Source organism: Lactuca sativa, chromosome 7, assembly GCF_002870075.4.
Source record: "Lactuca sativa cultivar Salinas chromosome 7, Lsat_Salinas_v11, whole genome shotgun sequence".
Lineage (NCBI taxonomy): Eukaryota > Viridiplantae > Streptophyta > Magnoliopsida > Asterales > Asteraceae > Lactuca > Lactuca sativa.
The window spans coordinates 175,227,351-175,250,003 of NC_056629.2; the positions used below are offsets into that span (position 1 = coordinate 175,227,351).

Genomic DNA, 22,653 nt, shown 5'->3' on the forward strand with positions numbered 1-22,653 from the left:
ATTATAAAGCAACGAAAGGATGCGAGAAAGGCACGGTTGGAGTTTTTATTTTTCACTTTTAGTTTTATTTATTTATTTTCTCTGGATTTTTAAATGTTAATGAATCGGAAGGAGTTGAGGCATGTGAGCTTCCTTTTATTAGAGCAATTTATATATTTATTGATATCTTGAGAGTGTCGATAAAGATTGGTTAACGTTTTTGTTATCAATCCCATAATTTAAAATAACAAATTGCCCCTAGTAACATATTTTTTACTCATTTTAAAATGATTTTTAAGACATTTAAAAAAAAAATTTTCTACTATATATATTATAAATAAATTTGAAATTTTAGATAGGTCTTAGGACCTACCTTTAGTCTTAGTAGATACGTCTCTCACACCAATGTCATTCATAGTTCAAAGGAGCTTCACCTTTTGTTGTGGTATACAAAACTCCCCCACAACAAGTTGCAGACTTCGTCGAATTTCCACGGAAGATTAACAACACAGATAACAAACTTATTGAAGACATAAAGAAAACTCATGAAGAGGTGCGAGCAAAGATTTCCCAAGCCAATGTAAAGTATAAGGTAACGACAAATACAAATGTGCGTTTAAAAATATTTTGAAGCATGAAATGAGGTAATGGTACAACTATATAAAAAGAGTTTTCCAGGTAGGTACATTCAACAAGCTAAGTCAATGGATGAATGGTCCTTACAAGATTTTGCGGAAGATTAATGATTATGTTTATATCGCTGACTAGGTTTGAGCATAATAACAAAAAAACCGAAACAAAACCGAAATAATCGATAAGACCGAACTATTTTTAAAACTGTTTGTTTTAGTTTTTTTTGATATCCGAAATCTAATGGTTCCGTTTTGGTTTTATGGGGAAACCAACCCTATATTAACCGAACTGACTATAACATAAATAATATATAAATTATAAATCGATATCTATTGAACTTTCTTTACAGAATATATAGTTCTAAATTCTAATTCAAAAAAAAAATGTGCATTTATTTGGTTTTTATGTGTTTTCTTTATTTTAGTATAAATAACAAAATGTAAGGATTAATATTGAAAACTAGTTATTAATTTTAGAAACATTGAAACAAAAAACAAATCCAGCATCGTGCTAAAGCACAGTACACTGTATCGGATCTTTTGACAGGTAGCCAAAGGCAGTTTATCATCATCAATTCCTCCATTTATGGTCTTAATATTAATTCCCCTTAATCTTGGAGCTTTTACTTTTATTTTTACTTTTTATTTTATTTGTTATGTTTTTATGGCATTACTATATATTTTTTTTTCGAGGTTAATCGGAGAAAATTGATGGTCAGTTTTATTTTTTAGAAATTGGGTAATATGAGACAAATTTAGCCCCCTTACAGGTGATTCACATTTCACTATTAGGATAATGACTTGAAAAGGTAACGAATTTTCCATTTTGTTCATATTTAGTCACTAAATTTTTTTTGTTATCTATTTGCCACTGAACTATTGAAACTGCTCACATTTTACCCTTATGACCGGTTGTTACCGGTCATAAAGGTAAAATGTGAACAATTTCAATAGTTCAGTGACAAATAGATAATGAAAAAAAGTTTAATGACTAAATATGAACAAAAACGAAAGTTCGTTTGCCTCTAAAAAGTTCAATGACTAAATGGAAACAAACTTCCTCTTTTATTATGTTTTAGCAAATTATTTATTTTTGTTAAATTCTAGCAACAATGCAACATTTGTTGATAAAGAAATCTATGAAATAAAAAAAACAAAACCCCGAAAATATATTAAAAAAAACGAAAAACCAAAACCGAAATAAAAAACCAATGGTTTGGTATTTTCCAAAATAAAAAATCAAAATTTCCAATCTGATTTTGGTTTTACAAAAATTCAATTTTCGAATTTTCATTTCTAAATCTCTTTCCCTTTTTATAATCGAATTTTGGGTAATTTTTTGGAGAATGAGAAACTCCTAATTAACTTTTGATGCTCGACTTGTATGGTCTCACATTCTAGAACCCAGATTGAAAAGTCATGGAAGAATTGAAGATTTGATGTTCATCTCTATATGTGTCACGTTTGAGGCTCGGTTTCTGAAGTTGCTCGAGTTTGGAACATTTGAAGCGAATCATCCATTCCTAACTTTGAGGGGGAGAATATTGGGTACAAAGTTATCCATGTATGACTTTGTAAATGGTTTGACTTTTGTAGACCTACTTGCTCGATATTAGGCCTAAGCATGGGTCGGTTTTGACCCAATTGGTTTCAGTTTTAAACCCAAAACCTGTTTGAAATTTTACTTAGTAGGAATTAGTAGTTTTTATTGCATTATATAAGAGGTGAATAGGAAGAATGTTTGATCATCGGTCAATGTGGGATAAAGTTTCGAATAAGAAATAGAAGAAACAATGGGAACTGATAATGGTAAACAAAATAAAAGCTCCACACGTCGAAAGTGGGGATCGAACCTTGGTATTTTGCCTTATAAGTCAGCCGCCTTAACCAACACACCAACCATATGTTTGTGTTTACAAGTCAAGGAAAACATATATATATATATATATATATATATATATATATATATATATATATATATATATATATATATATATATATATATAATAATAATAATAATAATAATAATAAATCGTAGAATTCATATTTTTTGTAAAATTCGGTTCGGTTCGGTTTCTCTCGGTTTTGCACATTCCTAAAACCCAAACCAAACCGAATTTTTTGGTTTCTAAATAATACAAACCCAAACCATCAGTTTATGCTTCAGTTTCGGTTTCGTCGGATTTTGTCGGTTTTTCGGTTTCTGGGTTCGGTTTTGCTCACCACTACTCAATATAATGTGGGTTCATACCACATGTAGATGTGTGCTTGAGAAATGTAACATTGAGAGTGTTAGTGTGTGTTAATTATGTAGATTTAGATCTAGATCTTTTTTTGTAAACACATTTCATAATTGAATGCATTTCTTAAACACCCAAATCACCGTGTTCTTTGTATGTTCTTTAATTCCGCATGCTAAACCAATGGTCATAATTCACATCAGTGAAAATGGTTTATTTTTTTGTAAAACCAAAATCAGATTGAAAATTTTGATTTTTTATTTTGGAAAATACCAAACCATTGGTTTTTTCATTTCGGTTTTGGTTTTTTGTGTTTTTAATTGTTTCGGGGTTTTGTTTTTGTTTTTGTTTTTTTTATTTCATAGATTTCTTCATCAACAAATATTGCTAGAATTTAACAAAAATAAATAATTTGCTAAAACATAATACAAGAGGAAGTTTGTTTACATTCAGTCATTGAACATTTTTAGAGGGAAACGAACTTTCGATTTTGTTCATATTTAGTCACTAAACTTTTTTTTTTCGTTATCTATTTGCCACTGAAGTATTGAAAATATTCACATTTTACCCTTATGACCAGTAACAACCGGTCATAAGGGTAAAATGTGAAAAGTTTTAATAGTTCAGTGACAAATAGATAACGAAAAAAATGTTTAGTGACTAAATGTGAACAAAATTGAAAGTTCGTTACCCTTTCAAGTCATTATCCCTTCACTATTCAATTATTTCAGCTTCAAATACTTGTAACTTGTACTATATGACTAACTTCACCTTTAGCAACCTGTACCATTTTATAGTTTATTTCATTTAAATAGTTAAATAAAAATTTATTTAATTTTAGCAAAAAAAAATGTGTACCTTCTAAAAATCACCACTCTATATTATCATATTATGTTTAGGATCCATAAAAATATGATGTGTTAATGTTTTAACACATGCTACTACATACTACCACTCCCTAGAGCCTAAGGTTTCATATAATCATTTATAGACATTTTGAAAATCATAAATACATTTCCTTTTGGTTTTCTTGAACAATTGTATTGTTCTTTCTTCCATTGTGTGTTATTTCTAGAATGTTCTTAAGTAGAAGATTTTCATAAGTTTACGTTGATCTTTACATGTGACACTTAAACTTGACGGGTCATGACTCAGTAATAAAATACACACTAAACTTGATTTTTAAAAAGAACAGAACCTATATTACTAAACTTTAACGTCAAAACACAATCTTTTTAGCTCACCCCGGCTACATACAAGCCCCCAATAGGAGCCCACTAACGACCTTTAGACCATAGGCCTATTTTCTACACATTATCAAGTCATGCAACTTGTACATACACTATTAAATTCTTTTTTAATAAAGAAGAATATTTTAACCAAAGAAAGGGTTGGGATTGCTTATCTCTTTATCATCCTTTTTCAACAACTAAAACAAACCCTTTATCAAGATTATTCTATCACACATATAATATAACTAAACAAACCTTTTTTCAAGATTATTTTATCACACAAATAATATGTCCAATCGTAAGCATATAGCAAAATCAATGGGAGATATATCATATCACACTACTAACTTGCTTTTAGTGTACCCATTGGTAGGTATACATCACATTGGTTTACAAGTCATAATCGTGACATTCTAATGACTTGTCATGTATTGCTATAAGATTTCTAGTTTTTATATTAATTTTAAATGTTTATGAAACCATGGACCATATGGTGGTTCTAGGTGGATAGTGTTGACCAATTTGGCCGGCACCGCCTGGTTTCAGATAGATAGATACCAGTCAACAAAACATTCAAGTCCCCAAGAAGCTCACACATGGGTTTGTCTTCAAATCTTCATGTTGACCTTTTTCTGGTCAACACTTTACTGTGTTTTGTGTTCTTACGAATGTCCTCCTCATGCCAAACAATGCCAAACAACACCAGAATAAGGCTGTAACCTTCTCTTTAAACCCTTCTTTTGTCCCCCAAACACTTTTGTTAACCAACAAGGAAACATTATAAAAAAATAAAAAATATTTCACAGTCGAATCGCGAATCGCGAAACAATAACAATATTTTAGATATGCGAGAGTTTTAAACCCTACCTATACCACTCCTCGGCCATTAGACTCTCATCACTTACGAGTTACGACAAAAACATTATAGTGTGTGGAATACTAATATTTTACTTATATGGTTTTCTTCTATTTTCATAACACCCTTTCATGTTAAAATTAATGAATATTGTGAAATTCGTTTTTTAATGTAAGGGTAAAATGGTCATTTATCCCGTTCAATACAAATAGAGTTGAAGTATCATAGCTCAAATATAGATCAATATATAATCATTGATTCATTAAAAAACTTGTCTCGGTTACATTTCGTTCTAACTTACCGAAAACTATAAAAACGAGACATTCGATCACTTCCAAGCACAAGAAGCGACTAAATCACGATTCATCCATCCAAGATACAAAGCTCCATCTCTTTCTTCAAGTCTATATCTCTCACTATAATTCTTTAACAACCGTTTGATCGTTTGGTTCACCAAGGGGCTCATCGGGCTCGGGCTAAACCCCGCCATACCGAATCGCAACTTCCACTTCCCCAAAAGCTCATGCCTTTCAACACGTTCACCCCCCTCACACGCTATAATGTTTACAACATCACGGGCCAAACAATGTTGCTCGATATTTATCCTTTCCTTGTGATGACGTGGCAACGTGATGTCAATCGACTCAAACATCGCGTTATAATAATCGAGAGCTTCAAGAAACCGAGGATAAAACGGGGCAGTATTTGTGTTAGATTCTTGCTCGACTAGGGTTACAACCTTCGGCTTCATACTCTTAACAAGCCTCAACACCCGGTCTCTATGATTCCGGATACTCACACTTTCATCGGGCATTTGATGTAAAACAAAAGCGAAATTTACTGCTAGTGATTCACCTGGTCGGGCCTGAAAATTTTCAGGTCCGGATTCAGTGTGAAACTCAAAAGGCACATTGTAGGCTTTTGCAAGCTTACATAGCCTTTTGCCAACGGGACCCAACTCACTTGTTGAGTTGTGGAATCCCGTGATCCGGATATGCGGGGGACCACCAGGTCTCTTTGCAAATGCCTGGATCAGTGGGACCCATTGGGTCCCATGTGCGATGTGGAAGTCGATGATGTGGACATGTTTTTCGTCTTTCATCGCTTCTGCTATTGCACCGTTTGCGGACATGTAACCGAATTTGAAGTACGGGCAGATTTCATATAGTGTGTGGGTGTTTAATGGAGGATCTGACCGGTAGATTGTGCTGCCCGAGGAAGAAAGTCTAGCTACTAGTCCTTCCAGCATGTAAGCACCCAGCCTCTGGATTGGTTCTCCGGCGACTGACACCATTTGCCGGAGCTCCGATATTAACAATTGAGCTTTTGAGAAATCGTTATTGGAAACGGATTTAGCACAAGCAATGAGGACTTGTTTCAGGTCTCGTCTTGGAAAACCCACCATCATCTCTTTCCAAATTTCTAAATCCGGCAAGTCTACTACACCGCCGGTGAATGATCTCCCGTTTCCGGCATCATCTTCGAAATCTGAATCTCCGAGCATTACAGTCTCTAACTGGCGCAATTTATACCTGAAATTGCTTACGTCAGGGGAATGAGGTTCGTTCTGCGAGGAAGAGAGAGTGGAGGGCGAGTAGTACATGGTGGTGCAACTGCCGTTAGCGGAGGAGGATTCGAGGGTGCAGTAGGGTTCCGATTTGGCCAAGTAATTGGTTCCACGGCTGAGATCATTTAAACATTGAGCTTGGGGCTTACAGAACGAATCGAATTCTTGCATCGATTGACAGTAAAAAGCGTTGGATATAGCGGATCTATTGTAATCAGATGCTTGCATTGCAAAATTCGTTATAAAACCCAGTTGCAGAAAGCTTCAATCTTCAATATGCACAAAACCCAGGTTGAAATCGTTCAATAAAATTAGGTAATCAACAGTAAATCATTACAAAATAGGTCAATCAACGAATAAAATCCCATAAAAACTTACCCAAGTCGTGATTTGGGCATGGGGACCATATAATCTTCAATCAAACAACTGACCCACCTTTCCAGACACCATTAAAGTTGAATTCCGAGCTCAGAGCTGTGTAAACAGGGGAGTTATCGAGGAAGACGAGAGAAGAAAAACGAGACATTTAGAGTGTCAAAAGTCAGAAGCAGCAATTATGGAGGATGAAACCAATTATATGGAGGTGAATCGATGATTGACAGATGAAGGAATCTAACATGGCTCTGAATTACACTCAAACCATAGTTGAGGGAGAAAGGGGACAAAGGAGATAGGTACTTTGAGAAGGAAAGAGAAGTAGCAAACTATCGTATGTTTATAAAAAGAAGAGTTCATGATAGTCCTCCATTTTTATCACTTTTTAAAGAAAAAAAATTCTCTCTCAAAATCAATGCTCAAACAACTATATTTTGTTTTTTGTTTTTTCTGCTGTCAAAGAAATAGATTGTTGTTTTCTCACGTTGCTAAATACCAATTACCAAAATAATATTGTTTGGCACTAAGTGAGGACATGCTAGACATTGATACTTTTCTTTTTCTTATATTAACATAAAAGGTACAATCTTTGTCTTGTTTGGATAACATCTTAGATCTATGATACATTGTGAGTACTTTAAGTGTTAAAAATTCTAAAATTTAAAATAGGAATCAGAACCGATTCCAATTAGAAAATTAGAATCGGAATTGATTCCATTCGGTTCCCAACTTTAGAATTAGGAACCGAAACAAATAACATTGGTTTCGTTTTGAAACTGATAGGTATAACTGTATAGCTTAAGTTTCAAGTATATAGTCGTGATTCTCACCCATTTATCTATCGTTTAGAAAACATGTATTTCACTACCCCTAAACTCATAAAGAAATATACAATTGATAGGGTGGGGACATGCTTCATGATCGATGACATAATCCCGAAATAAGTTGGCGTGTATGTTCATTTTTGTTATATGAATATTTTGTATTTTGATAAAGATAGTTATCATATATATGCATACATGTTCGTTACTTTTCTCATCCACACAATTATTAATGGTTATAGGTACTTTATGAATCTATAATACATCATAATGCACAAAGGTACACATGCATGACATATAATATGATTGCCTTTTATTAGTTACTCTTTTATTAAAATAAAAAAACTAGAAGTAGTTGCATTTATATATGTATATAATGAGGGCAACAAACATCATCATTTTAAAACATTTCTTTATATTTGTATATTTGTGATTGTGAAAGGCAAAATAAGGTGCGTTTTGCTCTAATTTAACACATACGTACGTATATAATATATATAATATAATGGATATATTTAGGCTGAGTTTTTTCGGAGTTTCATTATTACATGTACGATATTATGTTTATGGTGTATGTATTTATGATGCATGTGTATGGGTAAGAAATGCATGCATATTTAGAAAAACTTTTGGTTTATAGTGTCCTGTTAACATATAAAAATATATCTTTTGTATATCTATATCTAAATATTTCTTATTGCAAATCAATTTAAAATAACATATTTATGGATAATATGAACATAAAATTTTAAAAAATAGATATGTAATCAAACAATATCACTTTAATTTGCCGTCACCAAATGTGTCCCTTTTCCCTTAGTGGACCATTTTAGAACACAACTTGTCATTACTTATTCACTTTCAAGTGAACCCCCCCTTTCTATTTTATTCCATCTTCAAAATTTTCTCTCTTTAGTTTACTACACTTTACAATAATTTAATGCCTTTACATATTCAGGCAAAAAATATCTTACGTAGGACATTAGGACGTATCGCTCAACAAAAGTATTTTTACTACACTTTTTTGCTATTTTCTTTATGTCATGCAATAATCTTATTGAATATTGAAGACCTTACTTACATTTGAAGGCTTTTAGTGAAAGTCGACTAACAACACCAATAATCTCATGTAACCGGTTTTAGCCGAAAATATACCAATAATTTCATATAATTCTTATAGGCTAACAATCTTAACGCACTCCGAATCTTAAACTTTAAGAACGAGAGCTTAAAGACTGGATTACAATTTTTCGGAATAAAACTCAAGTCTTGAAATTTCATCACCAACCTAGCTACATCCACCTCAATAGTTAACCCTCATAATTAATCTTATAATTCTTCTTTAGCTAAATTAAAAAGTGGCATGAATCAAAACTATGGATCATGATGTTCATAAATATCTTCCTATTAGTTAAATTGCGAGTATCATAAAAAGGTATGATACTGTGATAGTCTTTGTGCCTTCTTATGCAACTACCACTTCGGGGTGGATCTAGTCACGTTTGTACTTATTTGTATATGGATTTTATGATCCTATTTTCAATACAATCGAATTTAAAATAAGAAATAAAATTTATTGATTACTATAATATTATTGTTAGTTTATTTTATAAACACGGTTTTATAAGTGACTATATATGTTGGAGTCTTCTGTCTCTCTACAAATGTTGTTTGGAAAAATAATCTTGGGGGTACATATGTAACACCGTAAATTTTCAAACAAAATTTTCATTTTTAAAAATCACATAATTCTCATAATCATAGTTCACAAATCACCAAAATGACAATTTATCAAAAACACATGTTCATAAATTGTTTAAACACAATCCAGGATCCTCAAAACATAACTCCGATTCGTGTGTACAATCAAGCCGGCGCCTTCCCGTGATTCTGAGAAGTACCTGAAACACATAACACATAACACGGTAAGCACGAAGCTTAGTGAGTTCTCCAAAATACCACACACATCTCATTAACCTCTCATGACCATACTCAAATAAGACCATCCGGTTAAATATGTCTCAGTGGAACCCTCCGGTCCCACAACTCGGGTGGACCCTCTGGTCCTAACTCAGTAAGTTCAGAATAATACACAACATAAATCACAAAGACATAATGCTGGATATCGCAATACTCAATATAAGCATATAAGACCCTCCGATCACACAAAGATTACCACTCTAGGTAAGTATAGTGAGAAGACTTACCTTGTAAGCAAATAAATAAACCTCGTACACAAATCACCGATCTAGCCTCCACCTAACACATATGATAATTATCTCTTATTAACACTCCATTCAAAACTCTAAATAACCAAATGCCATTCTCTTTCTCCCAAACTCTTGGAATGGGTAAAAGACTATTCTACCACTTCATAGTCTCCGTACACCCTTTCTTGACCAAACCCTACAGTCAACTGAAGTCAACACTCGAGTCAACAGTCCATGTTGACTCGAATCGTCAAGTGCATCTATGTGACTCGTCAAGTCCCTTCGTTCCTTCAGAAAAGTCGTGAAAACCCAACTTAACTCGTCGAGTTATCTCATCAACTCGCCGAGTTACTCATGTCCATACTCATCGGGGAAAACCCTAGCCGACTCGTCGAGTTGGCTCATCAACTCGACGAGTCTCTTAAGTCCCATTTCTCATTCAAACATTTTAAGGCAGATTTACAGTCCCAAACTCCAGATCTAGCCTCCTAAGGCTGAAATACCACGTAAAGCTACAATCTTTACGTCCATGCATGACACTTAGGGCTTGAAATGCCAGAACAAACTCCATTTAGGGTCTTAAGCATAAAAGCTACTCTATAGCTGGATAAAGCTGGGACCTTTGGACTCTAGGGACCTTACAAGGTCCAGATCTGAAGTCTCAAACTCTTGGTGAGTTCAATACACTCAAAGCCTCAAGGAAAGATGGAATAATCCCTAAAACTCCATAACATGAGATCTAACCAAACTAATGAGCAAGGTGGAGACTTTTTACCTTCAATAGAAGCTCTAGACGAATTAACACCAAATCCAACAGTCTCTTCTCGATCCTTGCTTTGATACTCCACTCTTCTCTTCAAAAAGTGCACTAAAATGCTCAAAGATTAGCTCTCTTTCTCTCTTAGATCACTATAGACGATTAGTGTTTCACACAGGGGAGTAAGGTGGCCGATGAGGCGGAAATGAGGGATTAAGGTCCTTTAAATAGGACCCAACCCCGAAGAATTAGGGTTTCCTCTCACAGCGCCAACTCATCGAGTTGGTCTCTCCGACTCGTCGAGTTGGTCATAAAACCCACATGGTCAATCCGCCTTTACTCGACAAGTTGGGGCATCCAACTCGTCGAGTTACTTAAACAAGTCAAAAATAAATGCATAAATATTATACCTGGGAGTCGAGATGTTACAATTCTCCCCCACTAGAATCAAACTTCGCCCTCGAAGTCATGCTTCAAAAACAAATATGGGTACTGTTCGTGCATCTTGGACTCCGGCTCCCAAGTCCACTCGGATCCCCTACGGTGCTCCCACTGCACCTTAACCAGTCGCACCTCCTTGTTCCTCATGGTCTTAACTTTACTATCTAAAATTGCTATCGGTTTTTCAAAGTAATTCAGGATAACATCAACCTGAATGTCCTCTAAGGGTACCACCTCCATCTCATCGGCCACACACTTCCTCAATCGAGACACGTGGAAGGTGTTGTGAATCTGGATCAACTCTACAGTTAGCTCCAACCGATAAGCTACCTTCCCCACTCTAGCAGTCACCCTGAAAGGACCGATATATCTAGGACCCAACTTTCCCCGCTTCATGAATTGGATCACCCCTTTCTATGGGATACCTTCAGGAGGACAAAATCTCCAACCTGGAACTCAAACTCGGATCGCCGCCGATCTGCGTAACTCTTTTGGTGACTCTGAGTTGTCAGTAACCTCTGTCTGACCTACTGAATCTGCTCAGTCGTCATGAGCACTATCTTGGTGCTACCCATCACTCTCTGCCCTACCTCTCCTGTAACGACCCGTCTCTGGTATGTTGCTTCCATGATATTTATTTAGAAATTTTCAAGAGGGACTCGGCGAGTCTATAGCCCGACTCGTCGAGTAGGGACGGGATTTCGAGCACGTGTAAGTCGACGACTCGGCGAGTCCATATTCGGGACTCGGCGAGTCTGCCTGCCAGGAAGAAACCCTAAATCCCCGGGTTGCTTACTATTTAAGCAATGTTATGTGCCCCAAACTCGCCTCCTTCACCCTCAGAGAGCTGTGAGAAATCCTAATCCATCCCTTGATTGATTAAAGTGTTTTTGTGTGGAATCTTGAAGGTTTGAAGAAGAAAAAGAAGAAAGAACCAAAGAGAAGAGGTGTAGAGCAAAGATCCAAGGTCAAAATCAGAGTTCATTGAGGTATTTCTCGGATTCCTTCTGCTTTATGCTTTAAACCTCCATTAGAACACTTCTAGGGCTAGTTTGATGTATTTTCCAAACCTTATAGTTGTATGGATGTGTTAATAGGTCGAGATATCCCTAGATCTGTTCATTTAGGAGTTGTAGAGCCCGAATCTATTGCCTTTTTGAAGATGCTTTGCATGAGAACCCTAGATCTAACCTTTATTATGCTTTTTGAGCCTTATAATCTTCATGGATGCTTATGGGCACGTAAAGATAGAATCTTTACGTGCTAATCGAGCTAAGGGAGCCCAGATCTATAAGTTTTATACGCTGAATTCAAGCAGAATCGAGTTTAGAGTAGCTGCATGCAAGCGACTCGGCGAGTCAAGTTGCGAGTCCCCGATTTTCCCCTTTTTGAGTGATGCCGAGTGGGGACCAGTGAGTAGTAGAGTGGACTCAGTGAGTTGGAGGTCAGACTCAGTAATGGAGGGACTCGACGAGTTGTTCATACAACTCGGCGAGTCCAAGGCAATCTTCTTAGCTCGAAGAACAAGTCGTCGAGTTGTTCATACGACTCGGCGAGTCGGATGCAGATTACCTGAGTTTTAGAATCAAAAGGGAACTCGTTGAGTTGATGCCATACTCGACGAGTAGCCACGAGTAGGGTTAAGAAGTGAGAATAGAGACTCAGCGAGTTGGCGGCCCAACTCGGCGAGTCAGGTCAACTATAGGTTGAATTTGACCGGGAGAGTTGACTTTGTCCAGGGGTAAAAGAGTCATTTTACCCCAATGCAGTGATTAGTATTTGATTGAGTGTGTTTATGGAATTGTTTCCGGGGAGATACCGGAGCAGCAGCAGATAGCTTCCAGAGCCATACACACAGCAGCCAGTTCACGAGGTGAGTTTCCTTTCAGTAGGAACGGGTCTACGGCCATAATGCCGGCCCGTTTAGTTAGCAGTAGTTCCGGATTTCAGTCAGATGCAGTAGTTAGAGTGCTTAATGTCTTTGTGATTCAAGCATGTTTTGTGTTATGTGTTCCGGACTTCGGTCCGATGTAGTGTATGTGTTATGTTAGCAATTACGTGTTTATGTTATGCTATGTTCAAACAGTTCCGGACTTCGGTCCGATGCAGTTAGTTCCGGACTCCGGTCGGATGCAGGGGACAAGGTCCTAGTCAGTTCCGGACTTCGGTCCGATGCAGTCAGTTCCGGACTTCGGTCCGATGTAGCTAGTTCCGGACTTCGGTCCGATGCAGTCAGTTCCGGACTTCGGTCCGATGCAGTGGGCAAGGCCCAGTATGTGCTTTATTTGTTATTGTGTGGTATGTGGTAGTTTGGGGGAGCTCACTAAGCTTCGTGCTTATGGTTTCAGTTTTTGGTTTTAGGTACTTCCGCAAGTAAAGGGAAGAGCTCGGGATGATGGCATCGCACACACCACAGCTTTAGTTTTTGTCCTGGGAGTTGATACAGTTTTCTTAGATTTGTTTTGATACAGTTGTGACACAGCTTTCTCACAGTATTTTAGTATGGTTTGAGATACATAGCATATGGTTTTATTATATGATACTCAGTTTTATGACTTTTGGTTATATTAAAAATGAAATTTTCGGGTCGTATTTTTGGGTTGTTTCATCTCCCCAATAGATGGGTGTCCGACACCTCCTCCCATATAAGAGCTCAAAGGGAGGCATACCGATACTGGAATGGTGGATGTTGTTATAAGAAAACTCAGCCAAGGGAAAATAGGTGTCCCAACTCCCCCCGAAGTTCATAACATATGCTCGCAGCATGTCCTCAAGTTTCTGAATCGTCCGCTCACTCTGTCTGTCATTCTGTGGGTGGTATGCGGTACTAAAGTGCAATCGGGTACCCAACTCCTCATGAAACCTCTTCCAGAATCTGGAAGTAAAACGCACATCCCAATCTGACACTGTCAATGTCGGCACTCCATGCCGTGCCACCACCTTTCTCATATAAATCTCGGCCAATCTCTCTACAGAAGAGCTCTCACTGATAGCAAGGAAGTGAGCACTCTTTGTCAACTGGTCCACAATTAGTCAATTACCCATATCGCGTCGACACCTCGCACGGTTCTCGGTAATTTGGTGATAAAATCCATGGAAATCTGCTCCCACTTCCACTGGGGAATCTCTAGAGGCTCTAACGGGCCATGTGGACGCTGGTGCTCTTCCTTAACCCGACGACAGGTCAAACACCTCTCAACTACCCATGCCACATCCCTCTTCACACAGGGCCACCGGTAATCTCTCTTCAGATCCAAATACATCTTAGTGGCTCCTAGATGGATCGAGAATATCGATCTATGTGCCTCCTCCATCAGTAAGCGCCGAGCTCCACCTGAAGAGGGCACCCAAATCCGCCCACGGAAATTCATAAGCCCCCAACTATCTGTCTCAAACTCGAAAACTTGTCCGATCAATCCAGAACTCCACCTACCTCTCGGGAGGCATACCCAACAACTCCTCGGGAAAAACATCCGAAAACTCGCACACTATCGGAACCTCGAAGATAGAACTCGACCCCTCTGTAGCAACCCGCATATCCATCACGTACGCCAAAAGCCCATACATCCATGTTGTAGACTCTATCTTTCCCTGACAGCAGAGTAGAAAGATGATCTAGATCTGGTACCCTCGCCATACACCATAAGCACTCCCCCACTAGGGTCTCGTATGGTCACCATCTGAGTATCTGGTGCTCACATTCGATCATAGCTCCAAACCGACTCAACCAGTCCATGCCCACTATGACACAGACATCTCCCATCGTGATCGGTACCAGGTCTATCGGAAACTCAACACCAAAAATCTCTAGTACACATCCTCGGAATACATCAGTAGCGAAAACCACATGCTCGTCGGCTACAGAAACCCTCAGAGGTCAACTCAACGCCTCACGTCGGATACTAATGTGACAACTAAAAGCTAAAGACATGAAGGATCGACTCGAACCCAAGTCAAATAACACCAAAGCAGGTATAGAACTCACAAGAAAAGTACATAAATACAACACAAAATAAGCACAACAAATCTCAAAATAATATAAATAAGGAAATACGTACCGGCCACGACATCAGGTGCTGCGCGGATGTCCTCCTCGGTCAGCTGAAAAGCTCTCCCACGAGCCCTCGGAGCCTCGGCCTTCACCAGCCGACTATCAGTAGCACACAAAGCAGCAGTAGTGGAACCCTAGGATGATCCGTGAACGATTTGAGGGCACTCGGCCTTCCGATGGCCGGTTTGGTTGCAGTGAAAGCAAACTACAAACCCCTTGGGGCAATCCTTCACCATATGCCCCTCTTTGCCACATTTGTAGCAAATCCCTGTTCGACATGATCCCTTGTGACTCTTGCCACACTTGCAACAAGTGCGGCCCTTCTGGCCCTCAGCTCTCGCATCAGCGAGCTTTGTCCGCTTTGTCGCCGACTGCGACTAAATTGGTCTCCGGTCCCTCCCGTGGACTCTCCCTCCTCCCTGGCCTGTAACTCTAGCTCAATCTCCCTCCATCGGGCATTGGTCTGCAACTCGGCCAATGTCCGATAAGACGAGTTCGCCACGACCTCCCGTATATCCCTCCTCAGTATAGTTAGATAACATCTCACATGTGCCTACTCAGTAGACACATGCTCAGGGTAAAACAACGCCCTCTCATGAACATCCTCGAAATCTCAATCACGGTTTCTATCTTTCACTTGAGAGACAGAAACTCCTGGTCCAACCGTTCCCTCTCCACCTGGGGAACATACTCGTCTCGGAAAAACTGTGTGAACCTCTCCCACGTCACTACAGCATGGTCTGCAGGAGTAAAACTGGCTGTCACAAACTTCCACCAGTCCTTCGCTCCCAAGCGAAGCCGGTTCAGCGCAAACCAAACTCTCAAGTGCTCGGGGTGCGAACACATATAAAACACCCCTCGATATCGGAGATCCATCTCATAGCAGCAATTGGATCCTGTGTCCCATCAAACTCTGGTGGCTTCGTGTTGTTGAACTCCCGGAACAACACCGAGTCACCTCCTTGTGGCCTAGCAGCGGCTATGGCTACAGTAGCTGCAGCGGCAACAACCTCAGTAACAACATCATAACACTCATCAAATGTCTCAATCAGTGTGGTCTTAATAGACCCAAACATCTCCGATATTGCCTCTCGAATAGCTGCGACCACCTCCTCATGAATGATCCGACAGATCTCCTCGTCGTTGGCACTACTGCCCTCGGGGTTGTGGCGCTTACCCACCATGATGTCTCTGAAACACAACACAAAAATCATCAGAGACTCATTCGAGCATACTCACACTCGATTTCCCGCCCCTACATGCTCCTTAGGACCCTAATGATTCTTACTTGGTTTGCATACATATCCGGTGTTTTCAGTAGTATGGGCCCAATACTACCTTCCACACCAACCTGTAGTCACCCCAAGTCCTCCTCCTAGGATTCCAATACACAAGTACTATATCTCTCATGGATATCAGATTACTCTCTCAGGAGACTCCTCATATACTCATCTAGATATCTCTCCTAGATTATCCCTCGACTCAGAACTCTTTCCAAGTGATTCCTGCTAGATACTCCTACTCAGCACATATTCAAGGCAAACAACAGATAGCAACAACTACTAGGCTAAGGCATCACAAATCAGGAAATTCTATCCCTAAATATGAAATACCTAACCTATCCTCTAGCATGCATCCCTAACATCTCATAAATATCTGATAACACAAATAAGTAAGGGTATTTTGGGAAATCACCGTTTGGGCTCTGGCTGATTGTACACACTGCTCCAACTCGTTTTTCTCTTAGACTCTTTCTCATTTTGAAAAAATCATTTCTTTGAAATTTTTTCTCAAATCCTTTGTTTGAGTCTAGACACACCCGAAGGTATATCCGAATCCCTCAAACCAAGGCTCGGATACCAACTTGTAACACTGGAATTTTTTAAACAAAATTTTCATTTTTTAAAAATCACATAATTCTCATAAACAAAATTCACAAATCTCCAAAATGACAATTTATCAAAAACACATGTTCATAAATTGTTTAAACACAATCCAGGATCCTCAAAACATAACTCCACCTCGTGTGTACAATCAAGCCGGTGCCTTCCCGTGATCCTAAGAAGTACCTGAAACACATAAAACAGTAAGCATGAAGCTTAGTGAGTTCCCCAAAATACCACACACATCTCATTAGACTATCATGGCCATACTCAAATAAGACCCTCCGGTCAATGTGTCTCAGTGGAACCCTCCGGCCCCACAACTCGGGTGGACCCTCTGGTCCTAACTCAGTAAGCTCAGAATAATACACAACATAAATCACAAAGACATAAGCAGGATATCACAATACTCAATATAAGCACATAAGACCCTCCGGTCACACAAAGATTACCACTCTAGGTAAGTATAGTGAGAAGACTCACCTCGTAACCAAGCAAATAAACCTTGTACACGAGTCACCGATCTAGCCTCTACCTAACACATATGATAATTATATCTAATTAACACTCCATTCACAACTATAAATAACCAAAGGCTACTCTCTCTCTCCATAACTCTTGGAATGGGTAAAAGACCATTCTACCCCTCCATGGTCTCTGTACACCCTATCTTGACCAAACCCTAAAGTCATCTAAAGTCAACACTCGAGTCAACATTTGATGTTGACCCGAATCGTCAAGTGCATATATGTGACTCGTCGAGTCTCCTCGTTCCTTCAGGATAGTCACGAAAACCCAACTTAACTCGTCGAGTTGTCTCAGGAACTTTCCGAGTTACTCATGTCCAGACTCATAGGGAAAACCCTAGTCGACACGTTGAGTTGGCTCATCAACTCGGCGAGTCCCTTAAGTCCCATTTCCCATTCAGACGTTTTAAGGCATATTTACAACCCCAAACTCCAGATCTAGCCTCCCAAGGCTGAAATACGACATAAAGCTACAATCTTTACGTCCATGCATGGCACTTAGGGCTTGAAATGCCAAAACAAACTCCATTTAGGGTCTTAAGTATAAAAGCTACTCTGTAGCTGGATAAAGCTGGGACCTTTGGACTCTAGGGACCTTACAAGGTCCAGATCTAAAGTCTCAAACTCTTGGTGAGTTCAATACACTCAAAGCCTCAATGAAAGATGGAATAAGCCCTAAAACTCCATAACATGAGATCTAACCAAACTAATGAGAAAGGTGGAGACTTTTTACCTTCAACAGAAGCTCTAGACGAATTAACACCATATCCAACAGTTTCTTCTCGATCCTTACTTTGATGCTCCACTCTTCTCTTCAAAAAGTGCACTAAAATGCCTAAAGATTAGCTCTCTTTCTCTCTTAGCTCATTATAGATGATTAAGGTTTCACACAGGGAAGTAAGGTGGCTGGTGAGGCAGAAATGAGAGCTTAAGGTCCTTTAAATAGGACCCATGCCTGGAGAATTAGGGTTTCCTCTCACAGCGCTAACTCACCGAGTTGGTCTCTCTGACTCGTCGAGTTGGTCATAAAACCTACGTGGTCAATCCGCCTCTACTCGACGAGTTGGGGCATCCAACTCGTCGAGTTGCTCAAAAAACTCAAAAATAAATGGGTAAATATTATACCTGGGAGTCAGGATGTTACAACATATATTTACATGGTATCAAAGCCAATATCCCGTACCTCATGACTCAACACATCTATATCGATAAATTAAGTAAAATTTAGATTAATTCAATTTATTGTTGGTTGATTGGATACTCACATAATTATGAAAATTAACCACACAATTTGTGGAGGATCGATATTCATTATATAATAAGGAGTACAACACTAATTTAGGATAATTACAAAAATTAATGGGATATACACAATCCTTTACTAAAATATAAATTTTCATCTAATACCTCTCCCCCCCAATAGAAAGGGGGGTGGGCTAAGACGAAGCATGGTACAAAATGTTTTAAATTGTGTCCTTGGCAAACTGTTCGTGAAGATGTCAACAGCCTGAACATTGGTAGGAACAAACTTAGTGTATAATTTTCCAGATGTAACTAGTTCTTGGATGAAATGATAGTCAATATCGATACGTCTTGCTCGTTTATGAGAAACTGGATTTTGAGTCATAAATAAGACACTTTTATTATCACACAAAAGTGTTGGCCGATCAAGTGGTAGAGTACACAATTCTTGAAAAATATGAGTTATCCAGACTAGTTCAATAGTAGTATTGGCCATCACATGATACTCAAACTCACAACTAGATTGAGATACAGTGGGTTGTTTCTTTGCACTCTAGGAAAAAAGACTGCCACCAAGAAATATAGAGTACCAGTAAGTAGAATGACGAGTCTGAAGACAGCGTGTCCAATCAACATCAGAGTATCCGAAAAGAAGATTCTTATGCAGACAAGTAAAGGTAAGACCGAATGATACAATGCCTTTGACATAATGCAATATCCTCTAAACTAATTGAAAATGAGTAACGGTTGGAGCATATAGAAATTGACTTACTTGATTAACAGAGTAAGGCAAATATGTTCTGGTAATGGTCAAATATTGCAGTACCCTCAACAAGTGATCGATAAAGAGTAGGATTGGAAAATAAAGTACCATCAAAACTGAAAGACTAATGAGGAGCAAGAGGAGTAGGAGCCGGTTTGGAGTCAACGAGACCATCACGCAGAAGAATATCGCAAGCATATTTAGACCGAGTCAAAAATAATCCATGATCAGTATATGCAACTTTGAGACCCAAAAAATGATTGAGGTCTCCAAGATCCTTAATTCCAAACTGTAACGCCCAGATCCTAGTATGTACTTTAAATCAAATCATTCATTTTTGTAAAGGGACTCGACGAGTTGGAGTCTCCAAACTCGTCGAGTAGAAACGGATTTTTGGACGCGAGACTTGAAGTCTACTCGACGAGTCGAGAAGCCTCAACTCGACGAGTAGGGCTGCCAGAGTGAAACCCTAATTTTCAGGGTTTGTATAATTATACCCTATTTAAGCACCTTAACACTTCATTGTAGCCTCCCTTAGTCCAACGAAACCCTAATTCGTGATCTTGAGCCTTTTGAGTGTATGTGAGTGAAAAGAGAGTGATTCTTTGGTATTTCCTTGAAGGAGTGGAAGCCTGAAGTGCTTGGTTGAAGGAAGAAGCCTTGGATCCAGAGATTTCATGGTCAAAGCAGCCTTATTGAGGTATAATGTCTATACCTTGACTATTCATTTACTAGATCTTTTTATGGAGTAGTTTAGGGCCTTAAGGAGCCTATTATGGAACCATTCATGGATGCAAGCATGTTTTAGAGTCATGAATTCGGATCTAGAGCCCTTGAGGGACTCCATGGCATAAAGGTGCCAACTTTATGGCCATGGGAGTCCCAGTACAACATGTGAACCACTTTTTAGGGCTTTTTGAGCTAAATAACCCATGCATGGACGTAAAGTTAGAAACTTTACGTATTATATCGACACTAGGGAACAAGATCTATGATTTAGATGCATTAAGCCCAACAGAAGGTGACTTAATGGATATAGGCTGGGGGTGGGGGGGGGGGCTCGACGAGTTGTTCATACGACTTTGCGAGTTGGGTCGTGTTCCCCCAACCTTTTTTATTATTGAGTAAACTCATTAAGTCTAGGAGATGACTCGGTGAGTTGGCCATGGTTTTAGGTTATGAAGATTGAGGAAGTCGATGAGTTCAAGGAAGGACCCGACGAGTTGTGAGTGATAGGTCCTGACTATGTTATGAAGATTGAGGAACTCGACGAGTTCAAGGAGGAACTTGACCAGTTGTGAGGAAAATATCTCGATTCTATATGAAGGAGAACTCGACGAGTTCAAGGAGGAACTCAACGAGTTGTGAGTAAAAGGTCCCGACTATGTTATGAGAAATAAACCGACAAGTTCATGAAAGAACTTGACAACTAGGATCGAGATTTCAGGGTTTTATAGATTATGGAACTCAATGAGTTGATGGACCAACTCGGTGAGTTGAGTCAACCAGGGTGTTGACCTTTACCAGGATGTTGACTTTGACTTTGACTATTGACCAGAGTTGACCCTTTAAGGGGTTATGAGTATGAAAGGGTGATTAAAGGAGTTTTTTATGTGTAGGAGTTTGAGAGGAGTTGACCCCAGCACCGAGTACAGTTCAGCTACTACGCAACATTGAGGTGATTTACCTTCCAGTAGAAGTGCGTCAAAGGCACCAATGTCGGCCCACTAGTAAGAGTTATAGTAGAGATGATTGTCTTTGTGATAATTATTTGGTATGTCACTATCTGTTATGCTTTATGTGCTAGTATGCTATGATATTATGTGACAGTGGTAGGAGGGGTATGATAGACCCCAATACCGGCCGATAGGACCGAAGGGGTATGCCAGCACCCGCATAAGCTAGGCAGTATATGATTTATATGTTTATGCACTAGGATGATATGTGGTAGAGTAGGGGTGAAATAGTCTCCGGTACCAGTCAAAAGGACCGAAGGGGTAGGCCAGTACCCTGAGATGATAGGCGAGGTACCGGTCGAAAGGACCGAAGGAGTAGGCTAGCACCCTGATATGCTAGGCTAGGTACCCGTCGAAAGGACCTAAGAGGTATGCCAACACCCTAGTATGCTAGGCAGTTACCGGTTGAAAGAGACCGAAGGGGTAGTCTAGTACCCGTATATGTTAGATAGTATGTATGTTGTATGGTATATGATATGATGAGGGAACTCACTAAGATTTGTGCTTACAGTTTTCAGTTTTTGTTTCAGGTCCTTCTTCTTCGAAGGGAAAGAAGCCGGCACGGTAGCAACGCATCACAGACAAGATTTTCCACATATGAGATTCTTGTGATTTGTACTCTGATATTGTTACTATCTTATGACATGCTTTTGAGACATATGATCTACGGTTTTTATGAAATGAAATAAATTGATGATGTTTTTTTATAAATTGTTTTATGAATCGTTATATCAAAAATGAAAATTTTGGTCTTCAATTTTGCTATGTTACACATACTCATGATGGAGCTGTGAAATAAAAGTAGAGATAATGGACATATCCTTGCCAGTGAGGATGAGATCATCAATATAAACGAGTAAGTACATGATGTATGAGTTTCATGCATATATAAAAAGGGACGTGTCAGCATGACTACAGGTGAAGCCGTAGGTGGCCAGGAAGGTACTGAGTCATTGAAACCAAGAACAAGGAGCTTTTTTTAGACTATACAAGGTTTTTAACAACTTGAACATGTGTTGTGGGAACTAGGGATTTACGAAAACAGGAGGTTGCTCCATAAACACTGTCTCATTTAAGTATCCATTCAAGAAGGCATTCGTGACATTAAGCTAGTGTAGTTTCCATCCATTTAACACATTAAGAGATAGGACAATACGAATAGTTGTGGCCTTTACAACATGGCTAAAGGTATGCGAATAATCAAGTCCCGATATTTGAGTAAAACCTTGGGCCACCGAACGAGCTTTATAACATCGAATGGTTCCATCATAATTGTACTTGATGCGAAATATCCATTTTGAACCAACAACATTAGATGAATTTGGACGAGGTAACGATTTC

General features: G+C 38.8%; 1 protein-coding gene across 1 annotated transcript; it reads right to left on the bottom strand.

Annotated features, from left to right (window-relative positions):
• Positions 1–5,175: 5,175 nt before the first annotated feature.
• Positions 5,176–7,295, bottom strand: LOC111902851 (scarecrow-like protein 21). Its single transcript, XM_023898665.3, has 2 exons — positions 6,885–7,295; positions 5,176–6,775 (listed from the first exon to the last, which is right to left on the bottom strand). Exon 2 carries the CDS (start codon positions 6,732–6,734, stop codon positions 5,268–5,270), a length of 1,467 nt encoding a protein of 488 aa, XP_023754433.1. The 5' UTR covers positions 6,735–6,775; positions 6,885–7,295; the 3' UTR covers positions 5,176–5,267.
• Positions 7,296–22,653: the final 15,358 nt, after the last annotated feature.